This window comes from Leptonychotes weddellii, chromosome 7 (assembly GCF_054177405.1).
Source record: "Leptonychotes weddellii isolate Sample4059 chromosome 7, ASM5417740v2, whole genome shotgun sequence".
Lineage (NCBI taxonomy): Eukaryota > Metazoa > Chordata > Mammalia > Carnivora > Phocidae > Leptonychotes > Leptonychotes weddellii.
The window spans coordinates 119906336-119923819 of record NC_138375.1 but is presented as its reverse complement, the minus strand read 5'-3'; the positions used below and the strand labels follow the sequence as shown (position 1 = coordinate 119923819).

Here is a 17484-nt window from a genome sequence, read left to right as displayed (position 1 = left end):
GTTGCTGGAAGGGAGGTGGGTGGGGGTGATGGGGTAACTGGGGGTTGGGCACTAAGGAGGGCACGTGATGCAATGAGCACTGGGTGTTATATGCAACTGATCAATTATTGAACTCTACATCTGGAACTAATGATGTACCACTATATGTTGGCTAATTGTACTTAAATAAAAAAATACTATAGTAAAAAAAAAGTTCAGGGAAGGACAGTCTTTGCTTTAATAAGAGCCCAAGAGTGTGACAATGGTGGGCTCTTCAACCTGTCTTATCTTTGATTTGCTCAGGTAGATCATCAAGTGTCTTGTTATCTAGGTGTGGGAATCTACCAGCAAAATACTGTCAGGTACGTCTGTGAACGCTAGAAGAAGATAGTGGAGAACTGTAAGATCATTAAAATACATTTCCAGCGTGGCAAATAAAGTGTCTCCTGTTTGTGGCCATACCTTTGCACATCTTCTGGTCTTCCCTGAGGGCGTAGCCAATCGGGCATGTGCATTCATAGGACCCGAAGGTGTTCATGCAGCGGAAAGCACATAGCAGCGGGTTCTGGGCACACTCGTTGATATCTGATCAAGGAAATAGGCAGGCATGTACTGAGCCTACAGTTTTGTCTGTTTACATGACGCTGGTGTATTTACTCGGCTCTCATAGGGAAAGCAGTAGGATAACAGAACTCACACTACTGGTATGGAGAAGTGGGTACCTGACAAACTCATCCTCCAACAAATAACAACTACAAACTCTGGGAAAAAAATACAAAAACAACTACCTGCAGTAGTTTCTAGTGGTGAGTTGAAACTCAGCAAACAATCAGCAAGAAATAAGTTCCTAGTTTTTTTCTTTGTTTATTTTTGTTTTTCTGAGGTTACCCTGTGGATGGCCGGAGTCCTGGCAGCCGCAGTACCTGGCAGCTACATCCTCAACAGAAACTTCCCGAGCTTCTATCCAGAGCAATCAGGGGAGGGAGCTAGGGTCAACCAAGGCTGCTCAAGAGTGAGGGGGAACCCTGACAGGAGAGGGCCAGAGATGGAGACACACTATTTTTTTTTTTTTTTTTTTTTTTGCATAAAAGCCCAAGTTGCTGACTTAACCATGCGTGTGTGGGGCAAAATCAAAGACGCTAGCCACACTGGGGCTTACAGAACAAACTGAAATCTGAACCACTGTCTTCCACAGGCCAGCCACTCTGCTTTTACGTTCATCCAGGTTAACTGCCTGCTAAGACAAAAGCATCAACACTCTTCGAAGTAATACAACTGATTCCAGAAGATATCACACTCACAACATCCATGGTATAGCCCCAAATTAACCAACATGCTGAGGAGCCAAGAAAATGGGATGCCAACATCAAGAGAAAAACACCACCACAGATGCCAACTCTGAGGTGACCAAGATGCTGGAACTATCAGGCAAGGACTTTGAAGCAGTGACTGTAACTGCTCACCGGGGAAAAGGAAAGGATATTTGTGATGAATATAATCATCAGCAGAGTATCAAAGCTACAGACGTAAAAGCTGAGACATTAAAAAAACCTCTCCTATTATCAAGAACAAATAATATTTAAGAAAAGTATCACTTGCCTTCACAATTCATCATGGGCCCTGGCTCAAAGCCTTCATTGCAATTGCATTCAAAACTCCCAATAACATTGGTGCATGTACCATTCCCACATGGATTGCCGATCGAACATTCGTCAGTATCTGAGAAAAGAAGAGTAAGAAAAGTGCCCAACAATCTGCAGAGTTTTAGTTTAATATGAGCATGCCCATGAATATCCGCCTGGCCCTCACACATTCCCAGGATCTTTACAGGGCACACCTGACTCTGTACCCTCCTTGGCCTTGAATGGCTGGCCAGCCCTGATTCAGTGCAGACGAGCCCCAAGGATCAAGTGTGCCAAGCTCTGAGTCCCCAGACAGCCATGTTTTCCCTAAAAGTCACAAGCCCATAGAGGGGTGTGGTCTTCTGCTACAAGAGCAGCTGCAGAAAGTCAATGGACCTAAAATGGACCTCTTTCCCATTACTGCTTTTGGCAACAATAAAGCTCTAGGCTAGGCACACCAGAGTTTGTACATTTGGTTGAAGGCAGAGGTTGGGCAACTCTCTCCATATTCACATAAACCAGGTCTACTGGAAAATACAAGATGGGAGAAGAAAAAGCCGTTACTGGCTCCTGATACTGGCTCTGTGAGTCCTACCACCACCCGGGGCGCCTGGAATAGGAGAACTAGAACAGAACTTTCCAGGTGTGTCACGTGGAGCCAGCACTCACCCACACAGCGCACTCCAGTGTAATCCAGGTTGTAACCCATTGGGCATTCACAGCGAAAAGACCCGTCTGTATTGATACACTGACCATTTGAGCAAATGCCTGGACTCTCAAGGCATTCATTGACATCTAAAATAAAGAATTATCCATAAACTTCCTCAGTATAAAAAAGATACGTCGAAACTGTGTGTATCTATTCAACAGAGACTTAAAATTTACAAGACATGTACGCATTTCTTTTGCCAGATAAATACGTACTGTATTTCGTATACAGTGTAGTCTCATGATAAATATAATGCACGTGATATATAATGCTGTGTATATATATATACATTAAAATATACTGTATGTTATACAGTAAAATATGATTTATAGAATAAATGTACAATGATTTATTTATATGAAGATTATAGGAATAAAATACGTCAAACCACACCTTCACGAGTGTCATGAAGACTGGGAACCGTTCCGTGGCCGTAAGGACACAAGTCCTGGAAGGCAACTGTAGAGAAGAATACAAATTCCCCATTACTGAAGAGTCTCAGCTATCGGAGACCTTCGGAACTGATTAATGGTATACATGAAATCCGACTTATCTATCTTTATGGTTTCCTTCAAAAGCAACACTGAGCCTATTTAGAGCAGGTCACCCAAGCTTGCCCAGCGCCTTCTGGGGTGCCGCCGACTGAGGGCTTCTGGTTCTGTCTGTTTGCTCCTTTAAGGCCGAGTGGCCAGAGCCCCCTCTGCCCCGGACACACAGGAGCTACCTCGGACCTAGAGACCAAGCTGGTTCCGAGCCCGCTGGGAAGCAGCCTACATCTCGGCTGCACCAACACAAGACCTGGGAGCCTCCTGGTCTCCTCCTGCAAATGGCCCTTGTGCTGACTCAGCCCCTCACCCTTTTATGTAAGATTCTGAGAGCGGCAGCCCATGGTCCGATCCCCACGTGGGACTCGTGCAGCAGTTGGGAATATAATTTTCACCCCCTCCTTGCATCTCCTGGCCCGCACCTCTCAAATTCATTCCTTTGAAAGCAAGCACTGCTAACCTCGGGGGGTGGGGGAGAATGAAGTAGTGGGAACGCTAGCTGGGCTCACACATTCACACATACTGAACACCCAAGTGGAGAACGAGTCTCTCGGACGAGGGTGCGCAGCGAACTTCACAGTTTAGACGTGAGGGAGGAGTTTCGCCTTCAAAATACTCATCAGTTACACGGTTGAGGTGACTGAGAGTCATTCCCAAACCCGCACAAAGTGGCCAGCCACTCTTACCTTCGTCATCTTTGGGGCACAGCTCACAGGGGTCCCCCCAGCCCTCTCCTGGCATTTTACTGCAGCAACACTTGGCCTTGGTGGTGTTGAAAGCTTTGGGTACAGAACACTTTCCGTTTTCAAAGTTCGTGAAGCAGAAACTCTGGCGGGTATCTAGTCAAGAAACAGGCCTCCTTACTGGTCATGTGAAAACACAGAATACTCTGCGGATAACGGTTTCTGATGCAGCGTTTCTCATGGGCTGAACGCAGGATGCAGATTAGATTAGCAGTTGAAAGACAGGTCTGGAAAACCTCCCTGGCCGATTTCACATGCCAACTTACACTGACCTGTCTATCAAATTTGACGTAATTGTTCAAAATGTTTAAAATGTTTTTATAACGTCCCTAGGAAACCTGAGAAATGATGCTCAGTATTAAAATGATTTCCATAGCTTTTCTTCTACTGTTACATGATAGCCTAATAAAAACATTCCACATAACTTTCAGTAAAACCATTCACATTAAAAGCAACTCATATACTAGTGTACAAAAAAAAAAAAAAAACTATACCAACAACAAATGCAACAGTGAAGCAATAATAATAAGTGAATAAAAATAGTAATTTTTAGTATGACATTAAAAAAAATGTGGAAACAGAGCCAAAAATTCAAAGTACCTTAAAAGTGTCCGGCACGTATGGTTTTGAGACCTGTATTTTTAACTTAGACGTATTTGCCATAGACATGTACTTTGTAGTGACCTACATTCGCATGAGGGTTTACGGTCTAGCTGTGAAGTTCCTAAGAGCAAATGATGACAGAGAAGCCATTCCAAAGCTTACCAAAGCATCTGCGTCCATTATCAGACAGTACAAAGCCGGGGGGGCAGATGCACTGGAAGCCCCCAGGAGTATTGGTGCAGGAACCAAAAAGACAGATGTTGGGATCTTCGTCACATTCATTTATATCTGGATAAGAGCAGGAGAACATATTGCTTTAAGCAAATTAATACACTGTTCAGTCTTTGAAAATAAATAAATTTGTCCATACTACCACAAACCACTAGCCACTGATTATTTAATATGAAACGAGAGTACATAACGCGTATGTATAACTTATCCTTTAAAAGTAAACTACTATCACTTCAAAGATTATATCCAGTTTCAATCAACTATACAGCCCAGACACCCAAGCAGAACTCCAGCTCGTGGCACCTGATCCCTACGGGTGTGTGTGTATGTCCCATCTGCTTATCACATGTGACCAATTCAATATCCTACAGGTGTCATAGCCTCAGTGGGTCTCCTCCTCTGATGCTCCTCTCTGCCATCCAGGTTAAGATCCCAGAGTCAGCTTTATTCCTCCCCCTGACTCCAGATGCAGGCAGCATGTGACCTGTCTCTTCTACCTCCTCTGGGCTTTCAAACTCAACCTCACCTGCCCCCGTAATATTCCCATAAATCTCCTAACGGACGGGGGCGTCTCCCTCTCGTCCCCTCACACTGCCTCCAGGCTAAGACACACATCTACTTGAAGGTCTGTGCCTACGGAACCAGGGGGACTCAGACATGGTTTGAGGATTTCATCGTTCCCACCTCACCCCTTTGAAAGGTTCCTTCAAAGAAGTAAGTATTCCCTACCAGTGATACTCGGCCTTTTTATTTTTTTCATCGCAAGTGCTTATTTAGTGAGTTATTTTACCGCAGTGAGGAAACATTACACAGTTCCAGCCACATTAGAAAGTCAGCTCCACGAGGACAAGGACACAGCTGTCCGGGTCCCTGCTGCACCGCTCAGCCTAGCGCGGTGTCAGGCACATACTACATTCTCCATTTATATTCGTAGAATTCTAGTGAGTCATACCAAGCCCTTTCTTTAAAAGTCAAAACCAAACCAAACCAAAGCCCTGCCGTGCTCCACACTGCCCGCAGGACCGAGTTCAGTCTTCTGAGCCGCCCACTCACCACCCCTCCCTTGGCACACCCGGGTGCCTGTGTTTCCCGGTGGCCTCCGGTGTTCTCTCCCCTTCTTTGATTAGTCACTCCCTGTCCAACACTTAGGGGCCACCTCCAATGTCACCCGTCCTTTGTGATGAGCTGCCTTGACCTGCCGTAGTTCTATCACCATCACCACAGCCCCAGCCTGTGCTCCCACAGCCTGACCCCCCTGGCGTGGCATCCATCACACTGGATTGCAAGGCAGCTTTACTTACAAAATAGGTCTTTTCTTTTAAGCAGTGGGTTACCTAAAGGCACGGACTGTATCTTTTTGTATTCCCAGCACCTAAAAGGTACCAATCATTCACTGTGACGCACACTGAAAGGTGTAATGAATTTGTGTGTGTGTGTGTCTGTGTGTGTGTGTGTGTATACATGTGTGATATGCGTAGGTTTGTGTAAGTGGGTTTACAGTCGTGTTAGGAATCATTTCATCCGGGTAAAATTGGTAGAAAAGATTGTAGCCTGAAGAAAATAGTCTTACAGCGAAGTTAAGTAAAGATCATTTTTTTTTTTTTCAGAGATGCAAAATAGGAGGGTTGCTAACGATGGATAAGGAAAAAAATACTTTTGCAGTTGAATAAAAGGCTACTGAATCACAGATTTTTTTTTTTTTCACTAAGAGAAAAGGTAGCTGAGCCTTTCTGACCCAGAGAAGTGCATGTATTTCTTTTCCCTTCTAATGGCTGACACCCTGCTACGGTCATTGTTTTATAAAGGGGTGGACTATAGGGATAAAGAAGAACTGAGATTAAATATGGAATTAAGGAAATGAAAGAAAGGATCTTTTACTTTTTAAGAAAGTTATTAAGATGTGTCTAGTCTTCACTATTTTTTAAGGATTAAAAACAGTTTTACAGTGCACTCACTATAGAGATCAAGAAAGGGAAAAGATATAAAGACCAAACTGGAATGACGTGGGGTACCCATTATATGAAATCACATGGTCTGAAGAATAATTAAATTTGATGAAGTAAACTGTCTCCCTCACGTCTGTCTATCAGAGTCCCTGGAAAGTGAACTACTAGTAGAACTACATAGATTTATTTTTTAATTGGATAACTCGAAGGCAAAAAACCCCTCAGCAATCATTTCATGTTAGAAGAACCACACTAAGATGGTGCTTCTGAATTTCAACAAGACTGTAAAAAATAATTTGTATAAAAGTGAAATTAAGTAACTGTAAAAAGGTCGGCCTTCATCATGCTCACCAGGCAATTCTGGGACCCACTTTTGATGTGGTTACAGTGTTCTTGAATGCTGGAGGAGTTTCAGCAGAAAAACATCTGTTATGACAAATGGATTAATATTTTCTGTTTTGACATGAGGCCTTCCCAAGGAAAAAAAAAAAGTCTCAACAGCATAGTCGAGATTTTCTGCTCCACATTTCTAAGACTCTAGACACCTTTAATAGCTGTTTTAAAATTGGTTGCCAAAGATTACAATTTTTGTAGACTTTCTTTAAATTCAGTAGAAAGTCTCTGCTGACATTTGGAAAAAAGATTAGAGTGCACTGAAAATTCTTTGACTGGTGTAACATTTCTGTTAATGAAAAACCCCACGTCCCTAAGTGCTTTGTTCCCACCACTACACCTTCAAATCGATTCTTATGGTTCAGGGAAGCAGCTGTAGGTAGCTCTGTGTTTAATTCCGTGGGTCAGGCTGCCTGCAGTGGTTTGGATGTAGTATCCTTCCATAGGGTCTGGCCTGGGTCTTAGGCCGACAGCTCGTGGACCTCAGAACAAGTGTTAACCTTACCAATGCAGTTCTCGCTTTTCACTTCATACCCCGGGGGACAGATGCATCTGAAGGACCCCTCCAAATTCTGACAGGTACCAGGAGAACAAGAGCCAGGGAGAGCGACACATTCGTTAGTATCTTTAAAGAGAAACAAGAGAAAAAAAATGACTTAACTATGAGGTAACTGTTGCCAAATGATGTTAACATGAATTCAACTTGGGTCTCTCTGATCTGTCAGGTCACTATGGACAAATATGCCCTGAGATACTCTTTTGACATCTTGGGTATCACTCATTTGGCAAGAGGCTGATTTTTCTGATTTGTTTCCTTTGTCTCCTTTTATGGTGACATGGAGAGCCCCAAGCTCTCTTCCAATAAAAGCATTTCGGACAAGTCATTCCCAATTGTTGGTGTATTCCTTATACCCGTATTGCCCATGGTATCTTATTTTGGTCAAGTAATTAGATGATCAAACGAAATGTGAGAGAGGTTCCAAGTGTGTGTGTGTGTGTGTGGAGGTGGGGGTGGGGAGTCACATCATTATTTAACGAAACGACACATAGACTGTCTACTGTGTAGATAGTTACCTATACAATTCTTGCCATCTGGAGTAAGTTCATAACCTTCATTACATAAACACTTGAAGGAGCCGATTTCATTGAAACACCGTCCATTTCTGCACACCTGACCAAAGAAGGAGCTGCACTCATCTATATCTGTAAGCAAACGGGAATGAGCTTTTCAGAGACAGCCTTTACACATGTATCGTGTTACATGTTGCAGCGTAAAAACATATTCACAGGCCCACATTTACAAATATGCTTCATTATAATCTTCATCAACGCAGAGAAAAAAAACTCCTAGTGGAAGCACTGAGTGACCAGTAAGGTCACAGAGATCCCTACTATATTTCAACCCCAAATTTTGATATGAATAGAACTCAAATTTAGAGCCAGGTAAAAAACTGAAGGTTTATAGCGAAGCTCTCCATTCTTTTCAAATGAAAAATATTTCTTTCCTTGGAGACCAGAAAGTGTACAGGCTTAACCTGATGGCCTAGTTTGCAGATGATTATACCTGGAGATAAGCTAACTATAGTCAAAGCACAGATAACGGGGCATATTAAATATAGAAAAATCAATTATATTAAAAATACTCTAGAACTGCTAACATACATTTTGCTGACAAAATATAGAATTTGAAAGAAAAAAATCTTAAGTTTCAGTGAAACTTAGGGCTGACTGCTTTGGAGTAATTACTCTATTAATTACTGCAGGTTTTTGAAGGATGTGTTTGGATCAGAGCCCTATTGGTGTCTTTAGTTCTCCCTGTTTATTCAAAGGGTCTTAGGAACTATAGGTAAGAAGGTGGTAGTTGAAAAAAATGTCCAGTTAGCTCTAAATTTTTTCACAGTGACAGAATCCGGAAAAAGAAAAAAAAAACAAAAACGGGGTTGCTGGGGTGGCTCAGTCGGTTAAGCGTCTGACTCTTGATTTCAGCTCAGGTCATGATCTCAGGGTCCTGAGATCAAGCCCAGCATCGGACTCCGTGCTCAGCACAGAGTCCGCTTGAGATGCTCTCTCTCCCTCCACTCTCCCCTGACTCACAGATGCGTGCGCACGTGTCTGGGCATGCACTCTCTCAAATACACAAACAAAATAAATACAAAAACAAACAAACAAACAAAGACAAAACTGAGAGGAGCATGTTCTGGTAAACTGGAGGTCAGAGGTGGGTTTGAGCCACACGGATCCCGTAACGGTCGAGGGCCAGCGTTACTGTCCCATACCTTACAGGACCGTGCGCGTGAAGAGATGCTGACTGTGAAACACCAGCACGGTGTCTCGCGAATGGTAAACAAGACACGTGCTCAGCATTTGTTTGTCCTTCCTCTTGCCCTGTTCTCCACCGACTTAAGGAACCTCCCCCCTTACTCACTATTAATTCTTGTTTTAATCATTGTTGTTTAGGGGCAAATGATACAATCCTGTACCATGCATAGGAGACACTTCCATTTTCCCCTGAAAATTTATGGTTGTTCAAAATTGAAATCAAACAGGTTTCTGAGGGCTGATGTGGAGACCCAGCCCCCAGCCCCCACCCCTTTGTGTGGGAAAAGACATCCGTGTTTCAAAGGCTGACAGAAAATGAAGTTTCAAGATGCAACATGTTTTTAAGTTGGAGACTCTGTCAGTATTTGACTATAAATCAAGAATGCATTATTTGAAACACTGGAAAAAGCACTGAAACAATGACAGGTCTAGCTGTCATCCCACTTACGGGGTAAAAACCACCCTAAACCGTAGAGCACTCCCAGCAGGCTTGCTATCAACTGCATGCCCTTTCCCATGCATCGACTGGCTGATTGACAGACGTACTCGACACGGCAGACGGTCTTGTGATTATTTAAACCAGTACTACCGCTTTAACAAATTTTAACAAATTTTAACAAATTTCTGTTAACTGGAAATTAGCCAATGTTATTATGTATCTTTCAGCACCTATTTGTTTTTTAATGGTGAAAACATTTCATTTACTCTTTGGTTATATTCCCTATTTCAGGACCCTGTGTGAACATGAAACAGTAGCCCCAGAGAACTGAATACTTACCCAGGCAATCATTATTATGAGTGAGTTCAAACCCTGGGTAGCAGAGGCAGTTATAGGATCCAACCGTGTTTTTACAAGTTCCATTTCCACACGGATGCCGCTCACACTCATCAACATCTACAAAGAAACAGTGGCTCCAAGGAATTCAATTTTCAACTCGAAAAACATAGCTGGTTAAACACTTAGATTTTCCTCATTCAATACTTCTGAACCTGCATTTATTTCAGGAAAATGAGTATGCAATAGAGAAAACTCTAAAATTATATGACAAAGTGCTGCTGAGTGACTTACAGGTTCATATAATACTCAGAGCTCAGCTAAGCAAGCATTCCCTTAGTGCAGATGTTTTAATGAATGGGTTTGCTTGTCAGCTGTAAGGAAACCAATCATTTGAAACACTAAACAATTTGTTCTATTCAAGCATTATCAACACCACTCCCTCAGAAATGTGCACAACTTAATTTGATCAGTACAACAAAGGCAAATTTTAGTTTCCTAAATTTTATGAATAGAATCCAAATTGAAGAAGTCTACTAGAACTCAGTATTATTAGCCTTCAAAAAATGGAATTAAAAATACGTTCAGAAAGGTCCTCCTCATAGAACAGATTCCCCAGACAATGAATTCTAGGCTGTTAGAACTCTCCTTCCACGCAAACAAGGGTACTGTTCCTTAGGAAGAAAGCTTTGTTTAAGAGACGTATTATCAAGGAGTTTCACTGCTTTTTATCATGAGTGAATTATTAGGATCGAGGGCATGTTTTCTCCATATGAATTTCTGAATCAAATCTCAAATATTTTTTAGCAAATCATGTTCTCTCTCTCACAGAATACAGCCAGGACATTCTCAGAAAGTTCATGCAAAGAGGACTAGATCCTCTATCTGTCTTTTGTACAAGCATCCCCTAGAGTTTTCCCCACCACCATGGCTGAAGTCCATAAGGGAACTCTTAGGAGGCAGTAGATGAAGAGTTCTCTAGGTGGTCCTGGTGGTACGGATAGGTCATAAAGGAAACTAGCCCTGTAGTACTGAAATCTGACTTTACTGTTCATACAGGTAGTATCTTCAACACCAAAACAGTAGATGCACAAGTTCAGCTTTTTCTAAACTGAGGATATGTTAATTATAAATAGCCAGGTTTCAAATTTAATTTTCCTCTTTCAAGTGCAATGCATGGAGAATTCTTTTGGCCAAGATACATACTGTGGTTGACATCAGACTGAAGGAGTTACGCTGAGTTCCAAGGTTGGGCTCCAAGGTGGCCAGCCCCTTTGAAAACCCCTCATGTGTCAGCTCAGCAAGTACTTACGGAACACTATCACTACCGAACACTATCACTGCTCAGCTAACCATTACATGAGCTATTGGGAGATTTTAAAGAGTTTTGCTACATTTGCCTCTAAACATGCTTTGAAGAGTTAAAACACAAAAGCAGCCGGTAAGTCCCACGTATTCAATGATTTGAGGAAAAAATGTATAAATGTACGTACATGTGTGTCTATACATTTATTCCAATACTGTTGCTCTTACTACTACTACTCCCTGGCATTCTTGTGGCTGGAAAGGTTTTCTCGAGTGGGAACAGAGAAGGGGAAAGGACAGCTGGTGACTGTGGTGACTTCCACAGAACCCTGAGGGTCCCAGAGTGCATGAGAAACATGTGGAAAGCATCTGAGCAAAAAGGCTGTGTACAGTGAACCAAAGAACATATTGTGGTGTGTCCGTGCTCGGAAATTTTACAGTGAATAAAGGCATGAACAGTTTAACAGAGCTCACTTGTAGCGAGATGGTTTGTGACAAGAGACATAGGAGTTAGTCACCCCAAGTGGCCGACCCGTAAGCCCCCTGGGAGCCTCAGTTCACTGCACTCCCGGACTAACGTCCTCCCGCTTACCCATGCACATAGTCTGGTCCTGCGATGCCTTAAAGCCGTTGTGGCAGATGCACTGATAACTTCCTTGCAAATCAACACACAGCCCATGACTGCAAACATTAGGAATTTCTAAACATTCGTTGCGATCTAAAACAAAAAATAAAACACGTTACACATAACTGATTTTTATTAAGATTCCTTCATTTTTTTCACAGGCCTGTTTCTAGAACCTGCTCTTAATTATTACAGACATCCTGAAAACGAACCATAACAACAGCTGAATCAAAAGAAGCGAGGCTTGAAAATATCCAAGACTCAAAAAAAAAAAAAAAATTAGCCCATTTTTCTACGCTGATTGGTATCTCAAAGATACTATTTTATTTTGGGTCTCATCCTAGGAGAATCCACTGAAGGGATTTCTTTCTTTCTTTCTTTTTTTTTTTTTGTCCTAACAAATCAAGTCTAAAATATGTGGTGGAATGGTTTCAATAGGAATGAAAAGATTTGCTTATCTTGCCAAAATTCTCTCTGCAAATAGGTTCTGATAGGAAAGCATGGCCAGCTGCTTGGTGGAGGGGTGGGGAGAAGGCGGCGCGCGGCCTCTCACCTACGCAGGCTCCGTTGGGGGAGAGCTTGAAGCCCGCCGCACACTCACAGCGGTAACTGCCCGGGCTGTTGAGGCAGTCCGCGTGCCGCTGACACAGACTGTCACCATTGCTGCATTCATCAATGTCTGCAAGAGCAACACGGCCACTGTAAGGATCTCCTTATTGCGTCAGCATTACCTTCGCTTCACCCGTGTGGTGACCCGCTCCTCCATACTGCTCAGTACTGCAGAAGACGCCGTACAAATCAGGAGACCGGCTACAACCCCGGTGTGTCCACCGAACTCGTCTGGCTGGGGGTCACGCATCATTCAGATTACCTTCACAGACCAGGAGCAGGTCGTTGTAACTGAACCCCGTGGGGCATTCACAACGGAAGCTGCCAATCTGGTTGATGCACACGCCGTTGGCACAAATGCCTGGGATCTCTTTACACTCATCAATGTCTAAAAGGGAACAGATTCGGTCACATAGATGCAGTTCTGCTTCACGGATTTACCATAAAGACCTCTGACAACACTACGTGTATGCTGGAGGGAGAACACCCACTCAGCATCACAAAAATAAATTCCCGAGTGGCATATAGGCCGTAAGAGAGACTACTTTCCTTTGAATGGATCAAATACACCAATTTTAGTATATTAATTTTAGTGTCAATGTAGCAATGTAGCAAATAAACTTCCTAGAGAATCAAGCTTTCTCTTCAAGTGATGTTTCAGGCTCCCCTAACTGCTACTCCTCATCTAAGGAGGAAAGCTAAGTCTTCTTATTTTTATGTACTTTGTTACAGATGCATTGATCATGGAGACTTAAAATTATATTGCTTACTTAATCTTTGAGGAAGAAAAGCAGAATGAACAGTAGAAAGTACATTCAGGAGAAAATGATTAGTATAATTAATAATTCTGCAAATTCCTAAGTAGATCAGTAGGAAAGGGATACTACAAAAATACACCCAAAATGAAAACATATAGTTACAAAAAGAGCAACTGAAGGGTACAATAAAAGTGGATTATTTAGAGTCGTGTCATACAATATTCATGAGAAGGAAAATGAAGGTTTTAGCTTGGTATGTACGAAATCTTGAGATAGTCCTACAACTATCATAACCCAATCACCAAATTATGCTGACAGGGTAATACCCTTATTAACACTTGGGTAGAGTCTGTAAATGTGTTAGTTCTTTCTTGTCTGACTATATTAGATCAGAATCCAGATTATTTCATTTTATGGCACTTTAAGCTTTAAAAACACCAAAGAAACTCTTACACAATGCTACCTATATGTATTAAAATAAACATAACCTGGAAAAACTTACCAACAGCTTTTCCGGTGTGAATGTCAAAGGTGAATCCAGGGATATTTCCACATATGGTTTTAAAGTCAGCTTTAAAATATAAACAATGCAAATGCACTCTTAAAATTCTCAAACTCCTTTCAAGCAACATTTTACATACTTGTGCTGACAAATATGTTTTATATTACTTACAACCAGATATTTTAATTTCAGTTGTATTTATTTGATAACAGTACCACCTTCTGCCAGAAGTAGATTCTAGGCATTCTTTACCATTACTATCATCATTAACTTTTTAATGCTCTTACATTAGAAGTAAATCATTACAAGATTCAAAATATCCACTGTAGGCATTTAAATTCTTTTGTTCTTTGGATATGCAGATCTTTAATAATGATCCAGTTTATATACATTGAAAAGCCAGGTTAGAGTACAAATTTAAAAAAGGATTACAAATTGCACAAAGGCACAAGTGTGCAAAAACAGTTGTTGTAGTGTGAAACAGATGAACAATGAATAATGAATGAGACATGAATTTTGTCTGATCTTTTTAAACATTAATGTCTATTTTGTTGGAATGTGAAATCTGAGGCATCAGAAACAATGCATCATAGTATAAAACAGAGACTATTAACAGTTAACGCCTATCACGTAAATTCACCAAACTACAGAAATTTAAGAGAATTCTCATTTTTTAAGAAGCAGATTGCTTCTGATGCCCATGGCGACACACGAATAAAACTCCTGAATACAGTGTTAGGTAAAACACAGTGTAGACCAGATGGGACGTGCTATCAGGGAGGGGCTCTGCATACTTCATCCACCGAAGCTCACTGAGCATCCACAACATAGACAGAGACACACAACAGATGCTCAGTTCAGTAGTTTCTAATAGCCTGGTAATGCATAAATTGTAATTTATATGCATCCTCTCATTTACTATATAACCATATGAACTAGTTACTGTCATTTTTAACTTGTTATCTCTATTCTATATACGAGGAATCAGTTTCAGAAAGGAGAAATCATCTACATAAGGTCAGGTAAGTGGCGGAACTTCAATATAAATACAAACCTGTCCTCTTACACCTAAGCCCTTTACTTCCTCTTACAAAAAGTGATATTTAGGGGCGCCTGGGTGGCTCAGTCAGTTAAGTGTCCAACTCTCAATTCTGGCTCATGTCATGGTCTCGGGGTCACAGGATCAAGCCCCACATCGGGCTCCCTGCTCAGCACGGAGTCTGCCTCTCTCCCTCTGACCCTTCCCCCACTCACGCTCTCTCTCTCTCTCTTCCCCTCCCTCTCTCTAAAATCAATAAAAACAAAACAAAAAGTGATATTTAGTTCCCTAACCCACTGATCTTCAACTTCTAACTGATGGGGGTTTTTAAATTAGAGAACTATAAAAATGTTTCCATTTGTTTTTTCGGAGCACAACTATGGCAAGTTAGTTAAGAACATCCATTTGTCCACTGACTTAGAGCCACCGAGAAAGGCTCCATAGGTCACTTTTCATCTTTCTCCGTATTTTCATTTCATTACCGCATTGATTATATCATCACGTCTGAATACGTGCAACCTAAGCAATATCTGGCAACAAATGCATAATCATTGTTTCTCGTTTGTCCGACTGGTGCAACGCTTAGGATCTACAACTACTGAAAGTAACTTTCCACATCATAAATGAACCTGAACAGGCAACAATTTTAAGACATTTATTTTTCTGTTCTCATAGCTATTATCTTTTAGTTTTTCTTTCAAAAGAATCTGTGCTTGTGAGAAAAATTTTACCATGTACAGACCAGTTCTATTTTCTGCCTAAAAATTTCAGATAAGTTTGGGGAAAAAGGATGTCTAAGAAACATGTTGGCAATAGGCTGCTTTCATGTTAAAGTCTGCTCATCAAATCCATTCTTTTGTGTGTGTGTATTTTTCAAGACTGAAACTAAAACAATACTTACTGAATTTGATGGACTTGAAATTACCACAGGTTTTAAACCAAAATATGACACCTTCCAAGTCGAGCACAGTGACACACGACAGTTGCTCAGTAAATATTTGCTCACTGAATAACTGAGTAGTTCACCAGCAAACTATAAAATAACGTTCTAAACGTTCGCTTTTTAGCAGTGGGGCTTATTTTCAGGATCCCGATGCCTCCTCGAAAGATAGCTCAGAAATTAGTATCTGAATCCCAGAAAGGGCCACGTGGGAAATGGAGTCATATGACACCCTTGGCTATTCTCAGAACTGAACATGTCTGGTTTTAGCACACATTTCCTTTTACTCAACTGTCACATATACGTGTCACCAGCTCAGCCTGCAGCAGAAGCATGGCCGTGTGCTTACCTGTTCCTGGGGTTGGGCATGGCTCACATGGTTTGTTCCAGGCTTTGCCAACGTTGTACGTGCAGCAACACATCCTCTTTGTCACATTGAAAGGCAATTCGTTCTCACAAGTGGTTCCGTTATAGCTTCGGTAGCAAAAGCTTTTTCTCATGTCTACATAACGGAAAAACAAGCCAACCAATCAGAGCAGGAAGCAGCTACTAATGAAGTCCATGCACCTGGAGACACCCAGTTTTCTTGATTAATAACTCCAAAATACTTCTTGGCCACTTGGAGGCATCTTAAAATAATCCTTTAAGCTGAACATAAATCATGTGTAGATTAACCTCGATCTCTCCCGTTTTCGGATAAGGGGTTTCCATCTGTAATTTTCTTGGCAAACAAAATTAACGGGAACTTGTTTCTCTACTCAAAGGCACTAATTTAATTTTTAAAGTAACGCATATTAATTTTCAACGTTCTCTTATCTGCAAAATAATGTTCCTCTGCCGTGAGTGGGAAACACAAATTATTTAGGAATAGGTTAAGTGTCACGTTTGATGAGACACTTTGTATCTCACACTCAGGCTTTTGACCATGGAACTATATATTCAGAGTTCAAAAAAAAATGATGCAGAGCTGGGGCGCCTGGGTGGCTCAGTCGTTAAGCGTCTGCCTTCGGCTCAGGTCATGGTCCCAGGGTCCTGGGATCGAGTCCCGCATTGGGCTCCCTGCTCCACGGGAAGCCTGCTTCTCCCTCTCCCACTCCCCCTGCTTGTGTTCCCTCTCTCGCTGTCTCTCTCTCTGTCAAATAAATAAAATACTTAAAAAAAAAAAAAATGATGCAGAGCCAGAAGTCTGTTAGCCTGTGAAATGCTTTATCATTCATAAACACTTAATTTCCAAATTTTCTGAACAATCGTCCTGAGACACGAGTGTCCGAGTGCCCAAGGGCGTGACGTCATCCCCGTCCCAGGCCTCACGTACCCATGCAGTTGTGGCCTCCGTTGACCTGCATGTACTCGGGCGGGCAGATGCAGGTATAATTTCCCAGGGTGTTGTAGCACGTCCCAGGCCCGCACACTCCGGGGTGCGCGAAACACTCATCGATATCTACAACAGGCAAGGATACCCGTTAAGTCATAAAGCTACCGTTCCATGAATTCATGTGATTTAAGCTACTAAACAAAACATATGGCTGGGGCGCCTGGGTGGCTCAGTCGTTGAGCGTCTGCCTTCGGCTCAGGTCATGATCCCGGGGTCCTGGGATCGAGCCCCGCATCGGGCTCCCTGCTCCGCGGGAAGCCTGCTCTCCCTCTCCCACTCCCCCTGCTTGTGTTCCCTCTCTCGCTGTGTCTCTCTCTGTCAAATAAATAAATAAAATCTAAAAAACAAAACAAAACAAAAAAAACCAAAAAAAAACCATATGGCTGATTCCCCAAATCCATATTTAAAAAAAAAAAATTAGAATTTAAAGCAGCTCTACAGAAAAGACCTCAAAAGATGCATTTAC

The 17484-nt window shown here is 42.0% G+C and overlaps 1 protein-coding gene across 1 annotated transcript in view; it reads right to left on the bottom strand.

Annotated features, from left to right (window-relative positions):
• The window catches only part of FBN2 (fibrillin 2), a 200796-nt gene that overhangs the window by 29873 nt on the left and 153439 nt on the right, over positions 1-17484 (bottom strand). The window contains exons 37-51 of the mRNA XM_081825620.1: positions 16959-17084; positions 15993-16145; positions 13665-13733; positions 12667-12792; positions 12349-12474; positions 11763-11888; positions 9869-9985; positions 7846-7974; positions 7277-7396; positions 4364-4489; positions 3542-3694; positions 2704-2769; positions 2271-2396; positions 1579-1698; positions 442-564 (exon numbers count right to left, since the gene is read on the bottom strand). Coding sequence (XP_081681746.1) covers positions 442-564; positions 1579-1698; positions 2271-2396; positions 2704-2769; positions 3542-3694; positions 4364-4489; positions 7277-7396; positions 7846-7974; positions 9869-9985; positions 11763-11888; positions 12349-12474; positions 12667-12792; positions 13665-13733; positions 15993-16145; positions 16959-17084 — 1806 coding nt within the window. The remainder of the gene's footprint in view (positions 1-441; positions 565-1578; positions 1699-2270; positions 2397-2703; positions 2770-3541; positions 3695-4363; positions 4490-7276; positions 7397-7845; positions 7975-9868; positions 9986-11762; positions 11889-12348; positions 12475-12666; positions 12793-13664; positions 13734-15992; positions 16146-16958; positions 17085-17484) is intronic.